Genomic DNA, 16,224 nt, shown 5'->3' with positions numbered 1-16,224 from the left:
AATACCATGTGCAGTCTTCATCACACTTTGCTTTCAATTTCTTCCTGTCATTCACATGCAACATGATATCAACTCTGTTCTGACATGAGTACTCTTTGATGGCAGTCCTCAACAACTCTACACTCTGAAATACCTGCCCAACATGAAACTTTGGCCTATGAAGATCCTGTTCTCTAAAGGATTTGAACTTCAAGTTGAGCTCTTCATCATCTGAATCAGGAGCCCACAAATCATCAATATCAGATATGTCTTCATCAGAATGGTATGCTTCTTTCCCTTTCTCTTGATTGGTAGGATCTGCTTGCTCTTTCCCTTTTTTGCTTTGCTTTCTCATTTGATCTCTTTTCAGGTTTCTGCTCTGGTTCATCTTCATCTACATTATCTGCATACAGATCATCATCACCATCTCCTATCTCATTATCACTCTCCACAAGCAGACGAGGCTTATAATCTTCATCTTTTGTATCACTTGCTACATCCTCTTCTTCCCGTGCATAGTTCAACTCGTTCTGCCTGCTGATACGGCTCCAACGTATCTATAATTTTTGATGGTTTCATGCTATTATCTTGTCAAACTTTGGATGTTTTGCATGCCTTTTATTTATTTTCTGGGACTAACTTATTAACTCAGTGCCAAGTGCCAGTTCCTGTTTTTTCCAAGTTTTTGACCCCTTTCACAGGAGATTTTGAAACGGAGTCCAAACGGAAGAAAATCCCCAAAAAGATTTTTTCTGGAACGGAAGAAGATCGGAGAGCTTGGGGGCCAAGCCAGAAGAGCCCTAGGGGCCCCACAAGCCCCCACCCTATGGCCAGGGGGGCGCGCCATGCAGGCTTGTGGGCCCCCTGGAGGTCCCCTGACCTAGATCTTGCGCCTATAAATTCCCAAATATTCCCAAAAAAATCAAAGGATCATCGTAATCACTTTTCCGCCGCCGCAAGCTTCTGTCTCCGCAAGATCCCATATGGGGCACGTCCTGGTGCCCTACCGGAGGGGGGATTCGGACACGAAAGGCTTCTCCATCAACACCATGACCTCTCCGATGAGGCATGAGTAGTTCACCATAGACCTACGGGTCCATAGCTAGTAACTAGATGGCCTCTTCTCTCTCTTGGATCTTCAATACAAAGTTCTCCATGATCTTCATGGAGATCTATCCGATGTAATCTTCTTTTGCGGTGTGTTTGTCGAGATCCGATGAATGGTGGATTTATGATCAAATTATCTATGAATCTTATTTGAGTTTCTTCTGATCTCTCTTATGCATGATTTCATATCCTTGTAATTATCTTTGAGTTGTGGGTTTTGTTTGGCCAACTAGATCTATGATTCTTGCAATGGGAGAAGTGCTTGGTTTTGGGTTCATACCGTGCGGTGACCTCACCCACTGACAAAAGGGGTAGCGAGGCACGTATCGTGTTGTTGCCATCAAGGGTAAAAAGATGGGGTTTTCATCATTGGTTTGAGATTATCCCTCTACATCATGTCATCTTGCTTAAAGCGTTACTCTGTTCGTCATGAACTCAATACACTAGATGCATGCTGGATAGCGGTTGATGTGTGGAGTAATAGTAGTAGATGCAGAAAGTATCGGTCTACTTGTCTCAGACGTGATGCCTATATGCTAGATCATTGCCTTAGATATCGTCATGACTTTGCACGGTTCTATCAATTGCTCGACAGTAATTTGTTCACCCACTGTGATGTTTGCTATTTTGAGAGAAGCCTCTAGTGAACACTATGGCCCCCAAGGTCTACTCTACACCATTTTTTCAGCCTTACACTTTTCACTTCGTTGCACTTTCCGCCTTCAGATCTCACTTTTGCAAACAATCTTGAAGGGATTGACAACCCCTTTGAAGCGTTGGGTGCAAGCTTGTTTGTTTTTGTGCAGGTACTTTGGACTTGACGAGGCCCTCCTTTTGGTTCGATACCTTGGTTCTCAAATTGAGGGAAATACTTACTGCTCCAGTGCTGCATCACACTTTCCTCTTCAAGGGAAAAACCGACGCAAACCAGAGAAGTAACAAGAAGAAATCCTACGCGCCAGGGAAGGACTTCTGTTGCCGCAGCACAAGAATTTCTGGCGCCGTTGCTGGGGAGGAAGATCAAGTCAAGAACTCATCCAAGTAAGTGTCGCAAACTCATCTCTTGCATTTACTTTGTTTGCCAGTTGCCTCTCGTTTTCCTCTCCCCCACTTCACCAATTTGCCTTTTTCGTTCGCCCTTTTTCTCGCCCGCTTTTTGTTTGCTGGTATGTTTTCTTGCCTGCTAACGCCCGAATGGCCCCACTAAGGGATTTTGATGCTCGCTTTGCAAAGTTAGGAGAGATTGAAACTAGTGTTAAAGGCTTCATGTCTACACAGTTTGAATATAATAGTTACTTCCGTAGAGAGCTGAAGGAGCAAAATTCTTTTCTGGCTTTTATGAGTAGAGAAGTTGATGATATGGACAAAGAATTCCTTTCGCTGAATTCCCAGTTTGCTCGTCTTGAAAAGCTAGTGGGCCAGATTTCTGATAAGCAAGCTACTTTAGTCAATAAAATGGTTGCTAAACCCGAAACTCGTGATGAGAATCACGAAGATCTTAAAGTGCTTGGTGTGACTCCCATTGAATCTTTGTTTTCTTGTGTCAAACCTAATGATTACGGGGCTGGATATGAATCCATTTTGGTTGAAAAGTGCCCCAATGATTCAGAGTCCATCTATCTTGATGCTAAAAGCGTTAAAAGTGGAGTAGAAGATGTTAAAGCTTTGAGTAGTAATGAAGTTACTACCATGGATTTCAAGGAATTCAATTATGATAGTTTCCCCTTGATTGAATGCATTTCTTTGATGCAATCCATGTTAAACTCTCCGCACGCTTATAGCCAAAACAAAGCCTTTACCGATCATATCGTCGAAGCTATGATAAAAGCTCTTGAAGATAAACTTGAATTGGAAGTCTCTATCCCTAGAAAGATTCATGACGAGTGGGAACCTACCATCAAAATCAAAATCAAAAACTATGAGTGCAATGCTTTGTGTGATTTGGGTGCTAGTGTTTCTGCGATTCCAAAGTCTTTGTGTAATATTCTGGGTTTTAATGAGATTGAAGAGTGTTCTCTTAATTTGCATCTTGGTGATTCTACTATCAAGAAACTCATGGGAAGGATCAATGATGTTCTTATTATTGCAAATAGGAACTATGTACCCGTGGATTTCATTGTGCTTGACATTGATTGCAATCCTACATGCCCTATTATTCTTGGTAGACCTTTCCTAAGGACTATCGGTGCTATCATCGATATGAAGGAAGGGAATATTAGATTTCAATTTCTTTTAAGGAAGGGCATGGAACACTTTCCTAGAAAGAAAATAAGATTGCCTTATGAATCCATGATGAGGGCCACTTATGGTTTGAGCACCAAAGACGACGATACGTGATTCTATCGCTACTATGCCTAGCTAAGGGTGTTAAACAATAGCGCTTGTTGGGAGGCAAGCCAATGAATTTATTTTTTTTCTTTCTGTTTTGTTGCATCCACACTTTCATAATTCTGTTTTGATTGTGTTTTTTGTGTTTCTTTTGTGTTTGAGCCAAGCAAAACCTTTATGATTGGTCTTGGTAATGGTTGTTTGATCTTGCTGGAAAAAGACAGAAACTTTTCGCTCACGAGATGGTTTTTAGTTTTTATTCAGAAAGAGCTTTTGAGTTGATTCTTTCTTCTGCTGATTGATATGCTTTTTCCCTAGACCGTCGTAATGTTTCAGATTTTTTGAGGTACCACAAGTATACGAAGTATACAGATTGCTACATACTGGTCTGTTTTTGATAGATTTTGTTTTTGTTGAGTTGGTTGCTTGTTTTGATGAAACTATGGTTAGTATCGGGGGTACTAGCCATGGAAAAGTGAGAATACAGTATCCCATCATCAATATAGATGGAATTCAAGTTTGCTACAGTACAAAAGAAGTGGTAGTTTGTTTTCTTGTACTAATGTTATCACAAGTTTCTGTTTAAGTTTTGTGTTGTGAAGTTTTCAAGTTTTGGGTGACGTTCTCATGGACAAAGAGACAAGGAGTGGAAAGATCTCAAGCTTGGGGATGCCCAAGGCACCCCAAGCCAAATTCAAGGACACCAAAAAGCCTAAGCTTGGGGATGCCCCGGGAAGGCATCCCCTCTTTTGTCTTCAATCCATCGGTAACATTACTTGGGGCTATATTTTTATTCACCACATGATATGTGTTTTGTTTGGAGCGTCTTGTATCATAGGAGTCTTTTCTTTTATTTTTGTGTCACAATCATCCTTGCTGCACACCTTTTTGAGAGAGAGAGACATGCACTCATTGTGATTTTGCTAGAATGATCATAGTGCTTCACTTATATCTTTTGAGCTAGATACTTTTGCTCTAGTGCTTCACTTATATCTTTTGAGCTAGATACTTTTGCTCTAGTGCTTCACTTATATCTTTTGAGCTAGATACTTTTGCACTTGTGCTTCACTTATATCTTTAGAGCACGACGATGCGTGATTTGGTAGTTGGCTTATGATATGAAAGAAGTCCCATGTGCTAGGTACCCAAAGAGGATGCAAAAACCTCCATCTTCATGTGCATTGAGTAGAAAGAAAAGTTTCGATTCCTCTCAATTAGTTTTGAGACATGGATTCGGTAATATTAGAAGCTATGTTAGTTGGGTGTTGAGAATCTAGAAATACTTGTGTTGAAGTTAGTGATTCCCGTAGCATGCACGTATGGTGAACCGCTATGTTAGGAAGTCGGAGCATAATTGATCTATTGATTGTCATCCTTTGTGTTGAGGCCGGGATCGCGCGATGGTTTATACCTACCAACCCTTCCCCTCGGAGTATGCGTTTAGCACTTTGTTTCGATTACTAATAGAAACTTTTGCAACAAGTATGTGAGTTCTTTATGACTAATGTTGAGCCCATGGTATAGATGCCCTTTCACCTTCCACCATTGCTAGCCTCTCGAGTGCCGTGCAATTCTCACCGGTGCACAAACCAACCAAATTCCTTCATAAAAATAGCCACCATACCTACCTATTATGGCATTTTCATAGCCATTCCGAGATATATTGCCATGCAACTACCACCGTTCCGTCTCATGCTTGTGCCGTCACTCTCATATTGTCATTGCATGATCATACTAGATCGTTGCACATCTCGGTACACTGCCAGAGGCATGTCCTATGGAGTCATCATCATTGTGATTTTTGAGCTTTGAGTAACTAAAAGTGTGATAATCATCATTATTAGAGCATTGTCCCATGTGAGAAAAAAAGAGGCCAAAGAGCCCAAAAACAAAAAAAAAGTGAAAAAAAGAAAAAAGAGAGGCCTAAGAGCCCAAATAAAGAAAAAGAGAAATGAGAGAAAAAGAGAGAAGGGACAATGCTACTATCTTTTTCCACACTTGTGCTTCATATTAGCACCATGTTCTTCATGATTGAGAGCTTCTTGCTTTGTCACTACCATATGCTAGTGGGAATTTTTTATATAACTTGGCTTGTATATTCCAATGATGGGCTTCCTCAAAATTGCCCTAGGTCTTCGTGAGCAAGCAAGTTGGATGCACACCCACTAGTTTTCCTTTTGAGCTTTCACATACTTATAGCTCTAGTGCATCTCTTGTATGGCAATCCCTACTCATTCACGTTGATATCTATTAATGGGCATCTCCATAGCCTATTTATAAGCCGAGTCAATGTGACCATCTCCTCCTTTTTGTCTCACAACCACCACCACACTCAATTCCACTTATAGTGCTATATCCATGGCTCGCGCTCATGTATTGCGTGATAGTTATAAAAAGTTTGAGAAAGTAAGAGTGCGAAAACAATTACTTGGCCAATACCGGGGTTGTGCATGATTTACATTAGTTGTGTGAGGATGATGGAGCATAGGCAGACTATATGATTTTGTAGGGATAACTTTCTTTGGCCTTGTTATTTTGAAAGTTCATGATTACCTTGCTAGTTTGCTTAAAGTATTATTGTTTTCAAGTCAATAGAAAACTATTGTTTTGAATCATACGGATCTGAACATTCATGCCACGTGAAAGAAGTTGCAAAGGAAAACTATGCTAGGTAGCATTCCACATCAAAAATTCATTCTTTATCACTTCCCTACTCGAGGACGAGAAGGAGTTAAGCTTGGGGATGCTTGATACGTCTCCAACGTATCTATAAATTTTGATGGTTTCATGCTATTATCTTGTCAAACTTTGGATGTTTTGCATGCCTTTTATTTATTTTCGGGGACTAACTTATTAACTCAGTGCCAAGTGCCAGTTCCTGTTTTTTCCATGTTTTTGAGCCCTTTCAGAGGATATTTTGAAACGGAGTCCAAACGGAAGAAAATTCCCGAAAAGATTTTTTCTGGAACGGAAGAAGATCGGAGAGCTTGGGGGCCAAGCCAGAAGAGCCCCAGGGGCCCCACAGGCCCCCACACCGTGGCCAGGGGGGCCGCGCCATGCAGGCTTGTGGGCCCCCTGGAGGTCCCCTAACCTAGATCTTGCGCCTATAAATTCCCAAATATTCCCAAAAAATCAGAGGAGCATCGTAATCACGTTTTCGCCGCCGCAAGCTTGTGTCTCCGCAGGATCCCATCTCGGGCACGTCCTGGTGCCCTGCCGGAGGGGGGATTCGGACACGAAAGGCTTCTCCATCAACACCATGACCTCTCCGATGATGCGTGAGTAGTTCACCATAGACCTACGGGTCCATAGCTAGTAACTAGATGGCTTCTTCTCTCTCTTGGATCTTCACTACAAAGTTCTCCATGATCTTCATGGAGATCTATCCGACGTAATCTTCTTTTGCGGTGTGTTTGTCGAGATCCGATGAATTGTGGATTTATGATCAAATTATCTCTGAATCTTATTTGAGTTTCTTCTGATCTCTCTTATGCATGATTTCATATCCTTGTAATTCTCTTCGAGTTGTGGTTTTTGTTTGGCCAACTAGATCTATGATTCTTGCAATGGGAGAAGTGCTTGGTTTTGGGTTCATACCGTGCGGTGACCTCACCCAGTGACAGAAGGGGTAGCGAGGCACGTATCATGTTGTTGCCATCAAGGGTAAAAAGATGGGGTTTTCATCATTGGTTTGAGATGATCCCTCTACATCATGTCATCTTGCTTGAAGCGTTACTCTGTTCGTCATGAACTCAATACACTAGATGCGTGCTGGATAGCGGTCGATGTGTGGAGTAATAGTAGTAGATGCAGAAAGTATCAGCCTACTTGTCTCAGACGTGATGCCTATATGCTAGATCATTGCCTTAGATATCGTCATGACTTTGCGCGGTTCTATCAGTTGCTCGATAGTAATTTGTTCATCCACCGCGATGTTTGCTATTTTGAGAGAAGCCTCTAGTGAACACTATGGCCCCCAGGGTCTACTCCACGCCATATTTTCAGCCTTACACTTTTCACTTCATTACACTTTCCGCCTTCAGATCTCACTTTTGCAAACAATCTTGAAGGGATTGACAACCCTTTTGAAGCGTTGGGTGCAAGCTTGTTTGTTTTTGCACACGTACTTTGGACTTGACGAGGCCCTCCTTTTGGTTCGATACCTTGGTTCTCAGACTGAGGGAAATACTTACTGCTCCTGTGCCGCCTCACTCTTTCCTCTTCAAGGGAAAAACCGACGCAAACCAGAGAAGTAACAAGAAGAATTCCTACGCGCCAGGGAAGGACTTTTGTTGCCGCAGCACCTGCCACTCCTCCTCATTCTTATATTTCCACCTGCATCACCTTCTTGCACACCATCTGCCTATTCTTCATGTCTTTCATTACCCACATCTGTCTGTACTGATGCCCTCTTAACAAACTCAAACTGGTTGACATCATCATCTACATCACAATCAGGATAGACAACTTGAATAGGAATAGGTACTTCCTCTCCTCTTCCAAACTCTACTTCTGCCTGAACTTCTCCATGCTCTGCTTCTGCCTCGCCCTCTCCATGCTCTGCTTCTGCCTCAGCTTCTCCTTCATCTGCATCTGCATTCTCTGCATTGGTATGCACTCTCCTTGTTGGGCTGAAAACTTGAGGCAAACTAGCTCTTCGATGATTCACAACATCATCCTCACTAAGGTTAGCTCGGAAGCTATCATCATGATCCAAATAAAGGCTGAAAAAGTGGTGACCAATATTAAGAAGAGGTGTGCTTCGGTACACCCCCCAACAAAACGTACAAAGGAGAACATATACCCACCTTTTATTGTACACTACAGGTCGCCGTATGTATGCAATACGAGGTGGATATACGTATGGCTGCCTGTAGTGTACAATAATGTACAATACGAGGTGGGTATGCATTTCCCCTTCTACGTTTTGTGGGGGGGGGGGGTACCGAAGCAAAAGTGTATCAAGAAACATGGGCATTCTACCAGCCTGTTCATCGTCAGTTATTGCCCTGAGACCATTTGTGGTAAGTGTAAGGATAGGGACACAATAGAAAACCTTAAGCCTCCCTGCCATCTCATAACCTATTTCTTCCAGAAGATTTTCAATCATTATAGGTGACCAGGTGACCCTTTCCACTTGATCATACCAAATGGCATGACCATTCACATAAGAACGGTTCCTGCCATGGCCAAGAAAAAACCCACCATGGTTGATTGATACGTCTCCAACGTATCTATAATTTTTGATGGTTTCATGCTATTATCTTGTCAAACTTTGGATGTTGTGCATGCCTTTTATATATTTTTGGGACTAACTTATTAACTCAGTGGCAAGTGCCAGTTCTTGTTTTTTTTTCATGTTTTTGACCCCTTCCAGAGGAGATTTTGAAACGGAGTCCAAACGGAAGAAAATCCCCGAAAAGATTTTTTCCGTAACGGAAGAAGATCGGGAAGCTTGAGAGCCAAGGCAGGGGAGCCTCAGGGCCCCACAAGCCCCCACCCCGCGACCAGGGGGAGGCCGCAGCCCACAGGATTGTGGGCCCCCTGGGCGGCCTCTGCCCTAGGGCTTGCGCCTATATATTCCCTAAAAATCCCAAAAAAATCAGGAGATCATCGAAAGTACTTTTCCGCCATCGCAAGCTTCTGTCTCTGCAAGATCCCATCTGGGGCACGTTCTGGTGCCCTGCCGGAGGGGGGATTCGGACACGGAGGGCTTCTTATCAACACCATGACCTCTCCGATGATGCGTGAGTAGTTCACCATAGACCTACGGGTCCATAGCTAGTAACTAGATGGCTTCTTCTCTCTCTTGGATCTTCAATACAAAGTTCTCCATGATCTTCATGGAGATCTATCCGATGTAATCTTCTTTTGCGGTGTGTTTGTTGAGATCCGATGAATTGTGTATTTATGATCAGATTATCTATGAATCTTATTTGAGTTTCTTCTGATCTCTCTTATGCATGATTTCGTATCCTTGTAATTCTCTTCGAGTTGTGGGTTTTATCTGGCCAACTAGATCTATGATTCTTGCAATGGGAGAGGTGCTTGGTTTTGGGTTCATACCGTGCGGTGACCTCACCCAGTGACTGAAGGGGTAGCGAGGCACACATCATGTTGTTGCCATCAAGGGTAAAAAGATGGGGTTTTCATCATTGGTTTGAGGCGTTACCTGTTCGTCATGAACTCAATACACTAGATGCATGCTGGATAGCGGTCGATGTGTGGAGTAATAGTAGTAGATGCAGAAAGTATCGGTCTACTTGTCTCAGAAGTGATGCCTATATGTATGATCATTGCCTTAGATATCGTCATGACTTTGCGCGGTTCTATCAATTGCTCGACAGTAATTTGTTCACCCACCGTGATATTTGCTATTTTGAGAGAAGCCTCTAGTGAACACTATGGCCCCCGGGTCTACTCCACACCATATTTTCAGCCTTACACTTTTTACTTTGTTGCACTTTCCGCCTTCAGATCTCACTTTGCAAACAATCTTGAAGGGACTGACAACCCCTTTGAAGCGTTGGGTGCAAGATTGGTTGTGTTTGCGCAGGTACTCTGGACTTGACAAGACCCTCCTTCTGGATTGATGCCTTGGTTCTCAAACTGAGGGAAATACTTACTGCTCCTGTGCTGCATCACCCTTTACTCTTCAAGGGAAAAAACGACGCAAACAAGAGAAGTAGCAAGAAGAATTCCTAGCACCAAGGAAGGACTTTTGTTACCGTAGCATTGATCTCCACCGAAAAATTGCTGCTTCGATGACCTGACACAACAATAAAAGCACTACATGCATCACAATCTCTTTGTTTCACTCTCAAAAAGCCTAAGCCCCAATTCCCTTAACCCCAAATCCTGACTGAAAACCCTAGAACAATCGGTCCAATCTTGCAACTACAACACATCTTAGATGGAAATGCGGCCCTAAAAGGAGGTTCTTTGACGATCAAAATGCACAAACCCGACGAGAAGAACAGGGGGCCGAATACTTACTGTAGACAGGAGGTGGCGCCCCTACCGCGCGACGAGGAGGGGCCATTGCCGACGCCTCCCACAAGAAGAACAGGCGCGACGGAGCCGCCTATGCAACCACGGAGGACCCCCGTGCCTCAGCTTGCCTGCACCATCGATGATTGTCGGGGGCGGCGTCGCCTATGCAGCCGCTCCCGTGTTTCCAATCAAAGACGAAGAGGCGACGTCAGTGGAGCAAGGGTGAATGGGTGGATTCCATGATGGCCAGGGGGCTTCACGCAAAAAATGACGGCCACGCCTCCGTGGTTCGCCACCTAGCCTCGAGGACCGGTCAACACGTGTTCAACAACGTCGTATCCATCGTGTACATGCTATAGTGACCATGAGTGTATTTATCTAAAAACATGTTTGCAGGCCGGAGGATTTGCATGTGGCGGGTCTGGCGCTGGTGCACCACATTCTAGACGCGCTGGTAAACACCTCACCGGAAATGGCGTAGGGCACGACTCATCCCGATCCTAGGCTTTCACGTACGAATCCCTCTGTTTGGATACACCCTAATGGTTAAAAACAACCCAACCGAGATCGATGAGATCAGGGTATAGACAAGTTGGAGTTGGGATTTGTTTACGTCGCCCTCTACATCCTTAGAGCAACTCCAATGAGGCGACCCAAACGGACGGCGATTTCGTCCGCTTTTTGTCCGTTTGGGTCGGCCGCCCGTCCGGCGTCCGCCCTGTTTTAGATATGGGTCGACAGCGCGCCCAACGCGCCGACCCATATGTGCCGGCTGGCCGCCCTATTTTGCATGAATTTTCATAGTTTGAATCAAATAACATAATTTGGACCGAATAAAATAACATAGTTATTAGAAGCCGAATACAAATAAAAATGTTTCACATAGTTTTGCAAACGAATAAAAGAAGATAAATCTATTGGTTGCCAACATGAGCCCACATATGCTCAACCAAATCATTTTGCAGTTGCACGTGAGTTCCCCAATCACGCATGTCTTGATGAAATTGGGTGAATTGTTCAAACATTGTCGTTCCTCCATGCTCAGGCACAACATTCTCACCCTGAAACTGAAACCCTTGATCGTACAGACGTTCCGGGCGCTCGTCTTCTACGATCATATTATGCATGATCACACAAGTAGTCATCACCTCCCACAGTTTCTGCGTGCTCCAGGTATTAGCAGGATACCGAACGATGCCCCATAGAGATTGCAAAACACCTAAGGCACGCTAGACATCCTTCCTAGCACTCTCTTGCTCTTGGGAATTTTTTTTCCTCTTCTCTCCGACAGGGTTGGGTATTGTCTTGACAATAGTGGTCCACTGAGGATAGATACCATCACCCAGGTAGTATCCTTTGTCGTAATTGTGGCCGTTGAGAGTAAAGTTCACCGGTTGGCTGTTGCCTTTGGCAAGCCTAGCAAACACCGGCGAGCGCTGAAGCACGTTGATATCATTGCGTGATCCGGACATGTCAAAGAAAGAGTGCTAGATCCAGAGATCTTCAGATGCCACAGCCTCTAGTATGACAGTGCAAGCCTTGACATGGCCCTTATACTGCCCTTGCCAAGCAGAAGGGCAGTTCTTCCACTCCCAGTGCATGCAGTCTATGCTACCAAGCATCCCTGGGAAGCCCCTGCTAGCATTCATCGCCAACAAACGGGCTGTATATTCAGCAGTCGGCTCTCTCAAGTACTCAGGGCAAAACACAACAATAATAGCTTTGCAGAACTTATACAGGGACTCTAGGCAAGTAGACTCGTTCATACGGATGTACTCGTCAATGAGACATACCGATGGCGGCAGTGCATTTCTGATAAGAGGAAAAACCTATCTTGCCAACCGCATCCTCTTTGCACTTGAAATAGTCATCATAGCCGACCATCGCCTCTCTAATACGGTTGAAAAGATGCCTACTCATACGAAAACGGCGGCGGAATTTTTGATGTTTGAACAACGGGTTTGTTGTATCAAAGTAGTCCTTCCAAAGAAGGAAATGCCCGCTCTCTCGGTTGCGATTCAACGCCGGAAGGTGACCCGGAATGGAGCCACGGAACAACGGTCGCTGGCTATTGAGGTGGTGATGGACCAAGACGGCAGCCAATGTCTCCTCCTCTTCATCGGACGACGAATCGTCGGAGTCGCAAAGGAAATTGTGAAAAAAAACTCGCCGGCGGAGTCTATTTTGTACCTTGGCAAACTGTCGAACAGCTTGCACGTGTCGACGAAGGAGATGGCCGACGAAGGGAGTCGTGGCGCGCACGGACCAGCTAGGTGCCCTGCCGTCGTCCGACGAGTGGGCCGGTGTCCGACAAGCGTGCCAGTGAGGATCTGGCCGGGCGGCGAGGCGACTTCTTGGTCGGGGCGGGCTGTATGGTGGGGGGGGAGGGGTGCGGGAGTGGGAGTGGGAAGCAGTCGACTCCCTGATGGCAAGACAGCGGCGACGGGTGACGTGGGAGTGGGCGGCGTTACTGGGCGAATGTGGAGGCGCCGACAGGTCGCAGAGTCGCCAAAAAAATGGGCGGCGGCATCGGCGACGAAGGAGGTGGGCGAGGGTTGGGTGGGGAGGCCAATGTGCCACCGACCAGCGGGTCCGGGGGAAGAGAAGGCGAGCGTGCGCGCGTCCGTCGCGTGTCCGTACCGATGCAAATCCGGTTAAAAATGTGCCAGAAATGGACCGTCCGCGGACGAAAACCGAACGCGCGTCCGTTTGGGTCAACGCGTTGGGCCGCCTTTTGTGTCCGCGTCCATCCAAACAAACACCGACGAACAAAATGGATCGGTCCATTGAAATTGCTTTTATCGGATTTAAAATAGAATTCACTCGTTGCGGATTGATGTGCGTTGTATATACATGGCCACATGTTCAAAATTTGACTTCCCCGGATTTTCTTTTCTTTCGTGCCAACATAGTCGGCCTATCATCATCAGATGACGCACCTTACGTTAAACAATTAACCTGTCGCATTTGGTATTCAATCAGTACATGTCAGTCAACTCTCAGTGACCTCCGAATGGCGACAATGTCCATCGTCTATCCTCTGTGCGAGAGCTCCAAAAAAAAGAAGCATATACAAATGAAATGAGATTCGAAGCTCATTGCAAACCTAGGAGCAAGCAACTCCCGAAAGCGAAGGCGACGTTGACTGCCGCCGGCTGCCACCGCCAGCAACACTCAGCTTCGAGAGCTCGTCGACAGGGTCAACACCATCCATGGAGCTCGCCGCGCTGCTCCTGCTTGTCCCCTTCCTTGTCGCCGGCCTCCTCTACCTCGGGAAGAAGGACGGCGGGGTCGACGCGCGGCGCCTCCCTCCGGCTCCTCGGGGCCTGCCCGTCATCGGCAACCTGCACCAGGTGGGCGCGCTCCCTCACCGCGCCCTGCGAGCGCTCGCAGCTGCCAACGGCGCGCCCCACCTCCTGCGGCTCCGCCTCGGCCAGGTCCCCGCGCTGGTCGCCTCCTCGCCGGCCGCGGCCGCCGAGCTCATGCGCGCACAGGACCACGCCTTTGCCACGCGCCCCTACTTCCGCACCGCCGAGATCCTCACCTACGGCTTCCGGGACCTCGTGTTCGCGCCCCACGGCGAGCACTGGCGCCACGTCCGCCGGCTCTGCTCCGAGCACGTCCTCAGCGCCGCCCGATCGCAGCGCCACAACGCCATGAGAGAACGGGAGGTGACCGCCCTGGTCCAGGCCGTCGCCGACCACGCTTATTCGCCTGCCGCGGCGGTGGTCGACGTGAGCGGGGCGCTGTACCGGTTCTCGAACGACGTGGTCAGCCGGGTGGTCTCGGGGACTAGGCTGTCGAGAGAAGAGGGAGGGAGGAGCGAGCTGTTCAGGGAGCTGATCGAGGAGAACACGGCTCTGCTGGGCGGGTTCTTCGTCGGGGACTACTTCCCGGCTCTGGCGTGGGCGGACGCGCTGCTGTCCGGCGGCGGCGCGAGGGCGTGGAGGAACTTCAGGCGGTGGGACGAGCTGCTGGAGAAGGTGGTCGTGGAGCACGAGGATGAGAGGAGCAGGCGTGGGGGAGGTGGCGACGCCGGCATGGAGGAGGAGGACTTCGTGGACGTGCTGCTGGCTCTGCGGGAGCACGGACAGGACGGGTTCGAGCTGAGCAGGGACATCATCAAGTCGCTCTTAGCGGTAGGTTGTTCTTGTTCTGTTGTTCACCTCACATCAGGCAATCGATATTTCTGTACTAAGACTCGATCGTTTTGGAACTAGAGCCGCCGAACTGTGCTGTCAACAAATGGGCATTTCCCCATTCCACACATCATGCAGTATCTGATTTTAGTTCACGCGCTGCAGGACATGTTCGCGGCGGGAACGGAGACGACCTACATCGCGCTGGAATGGGCCATGTCGGAGCTGATGAGGAACCCCGCGGCAATGCGGAAGCTAGAGCACGAGGTCCGCAGAGCCGCCGCCGCACCGGCCGGCGGCATTGCCAAAGCCGACGCGCTCGGCGCGGCCACGCCCTACCTGAGGGCGGTCGTGAAGGAGACGCTCCGGCTCCACCCGCCGGTGCCGCTGCTCCTGCCCCGGGAGTGCATGCAGGACGCCACCGTGATGGGCTACCACGTCGCCAAGGGCACGCGGGTGTTCGTCAACGCCTGGGTCATCAACCGCGACCCGGGCTCCTGGCACGCGCCCGAAGAGTTCCTCCCGGAAAGGTGCGAGGACGACAACTTGGCGCACAGTGTGCTGCGACCTGCATCGATCGTCGTGATGGTGTTAACAGGTTCCATTTCATTGGGGTGTTCAGGTTCTTGGAGAGCGAGGTGGACTTCAGGGGCGGGCACTTCGCCTTCATACCGTTCGGCGCCGGGCGGAGGATCTGCCCCGGGATGCAGTTCGGGCTCGCGACCGTGGAGCTTGCGCTCGCCAACCTGGTGCGCCTGTTCGACTGGGAGCTGCCGGACGGCATGGCGCCGGAGGATCTCGACATGTCAGACGCGCCGGGGCTGACCACCCGGAGGCGGGTGGGCCTCCGGCTCGTCGCGAGGCCCGTTCGGGTGGGATCATGAAACAGAAGTAGGCCCAGCAAGCAATGTCGCAAAACTAACAGAGTTCATGATTCAATCCCTAAAATTGTCTTAAAAAAAGAATGAATCTCTAAAAAACCCTAAATAAAAGAGAGAGAACGAATCCATAAAAAAGGGGTAGAGTTCACCAGTGTGACCGGTGAGACATCTGTATGTTGTTGTAGCATATAGTAATAATAAGCACGTGTAGTTTGTTTATGTAAAAAAAATGTAGTTGTGTACTGCCGTAATAAAATGGCAAAGGAAAGAAAAATAACTGTTTGGAATTTCGGTGCGTGAAAGCTCGGTCCATGAATTAATTTCGGTCTCGGTTTTGCTTTGCAGCAGCAGCAGAGCATCCACGCATCGCCATCGGTAAAACAGGATTAGCCCAGACCTGCACGGTCGCAATGTTCGGTCCTACTGTCCCCATTGTTCTCGCCTCTGGTGGTGCAGGTGCAGCCAATAATGGCACCTCATCCTCCTCATCGCATCACACAGTAGTAGCGGACACCAGTAATAGCAGTAACCACAGCATCTCGTACCGACGAGGAGATAAGATAAGCCGCTCAGAGAACAAGTAGCTAATCCCCCTCCGATTATTACTCACCCCGATCGATTCTTCTTCGCCCGCAGATAGATCAGTCTCCCCTCCACCTATCGCTTTCCCGGACAAAATAAATCTCTCAGTCGAAGAGAATATATGCTTTGGTTGCTTGTACCTTGTGAGCGCGCTAATTAACCCAACCCACACACGACACAGAACACAAGCCAAGAGCCAAAGCGTGTACGTAGGT

The 16,224-nt window shown here is 47.4% G+C and overlaps 1 protein-coding gene across 1 annotated transcript; it reads left to right on the top strand.

Moving 5' to 3' along the window:
• The first annotated feature begins 13,420 nt into the window (after positions 1-13,420).
• Positions 13,421-15,721, top strand: LOC123412969 (cytochrome P450 71A1-like). Its single transcript, XM_045105920.1, has 3 exons — positions 13,421-14,546; positions 14,712-15,076; positions 15,169-15,721. Exons 1-3 carry the CDS (start codon positions 13,620-13,622, stop codon positions 15,428-15,430), a joined length of 1,554 nt encoding a protein of 517 aa, XP_044961855.1. The 5' UTR covers positions 13,421-13,619; the 3' UTR covers positions 15,431-15,721.
• Positions 15,722-16,224: the final 503 nt, after the last annotated feature.

Source organism: Hordeum vulgare, chromosome 1H (assembly GCF_904849725.1).
Source record: "Hordeum vulgare subsp. vulgare chromosome 1H, MorexV3_pseudomolecules_assembly, whole genome shotgun sequence".
Classification (NCBI taxonomy): Eukaryota; Viridiplantae; Streptophyta; class Magnoliopsida; order Poales; family Poaceae; genus Hordeum; species Hordeum vulgare.
The sequence above is the reverse complement of the archived record's forward strand: the minus strand, read 5'-3'. Positions and strand labels throughout refer to the sequence as shown.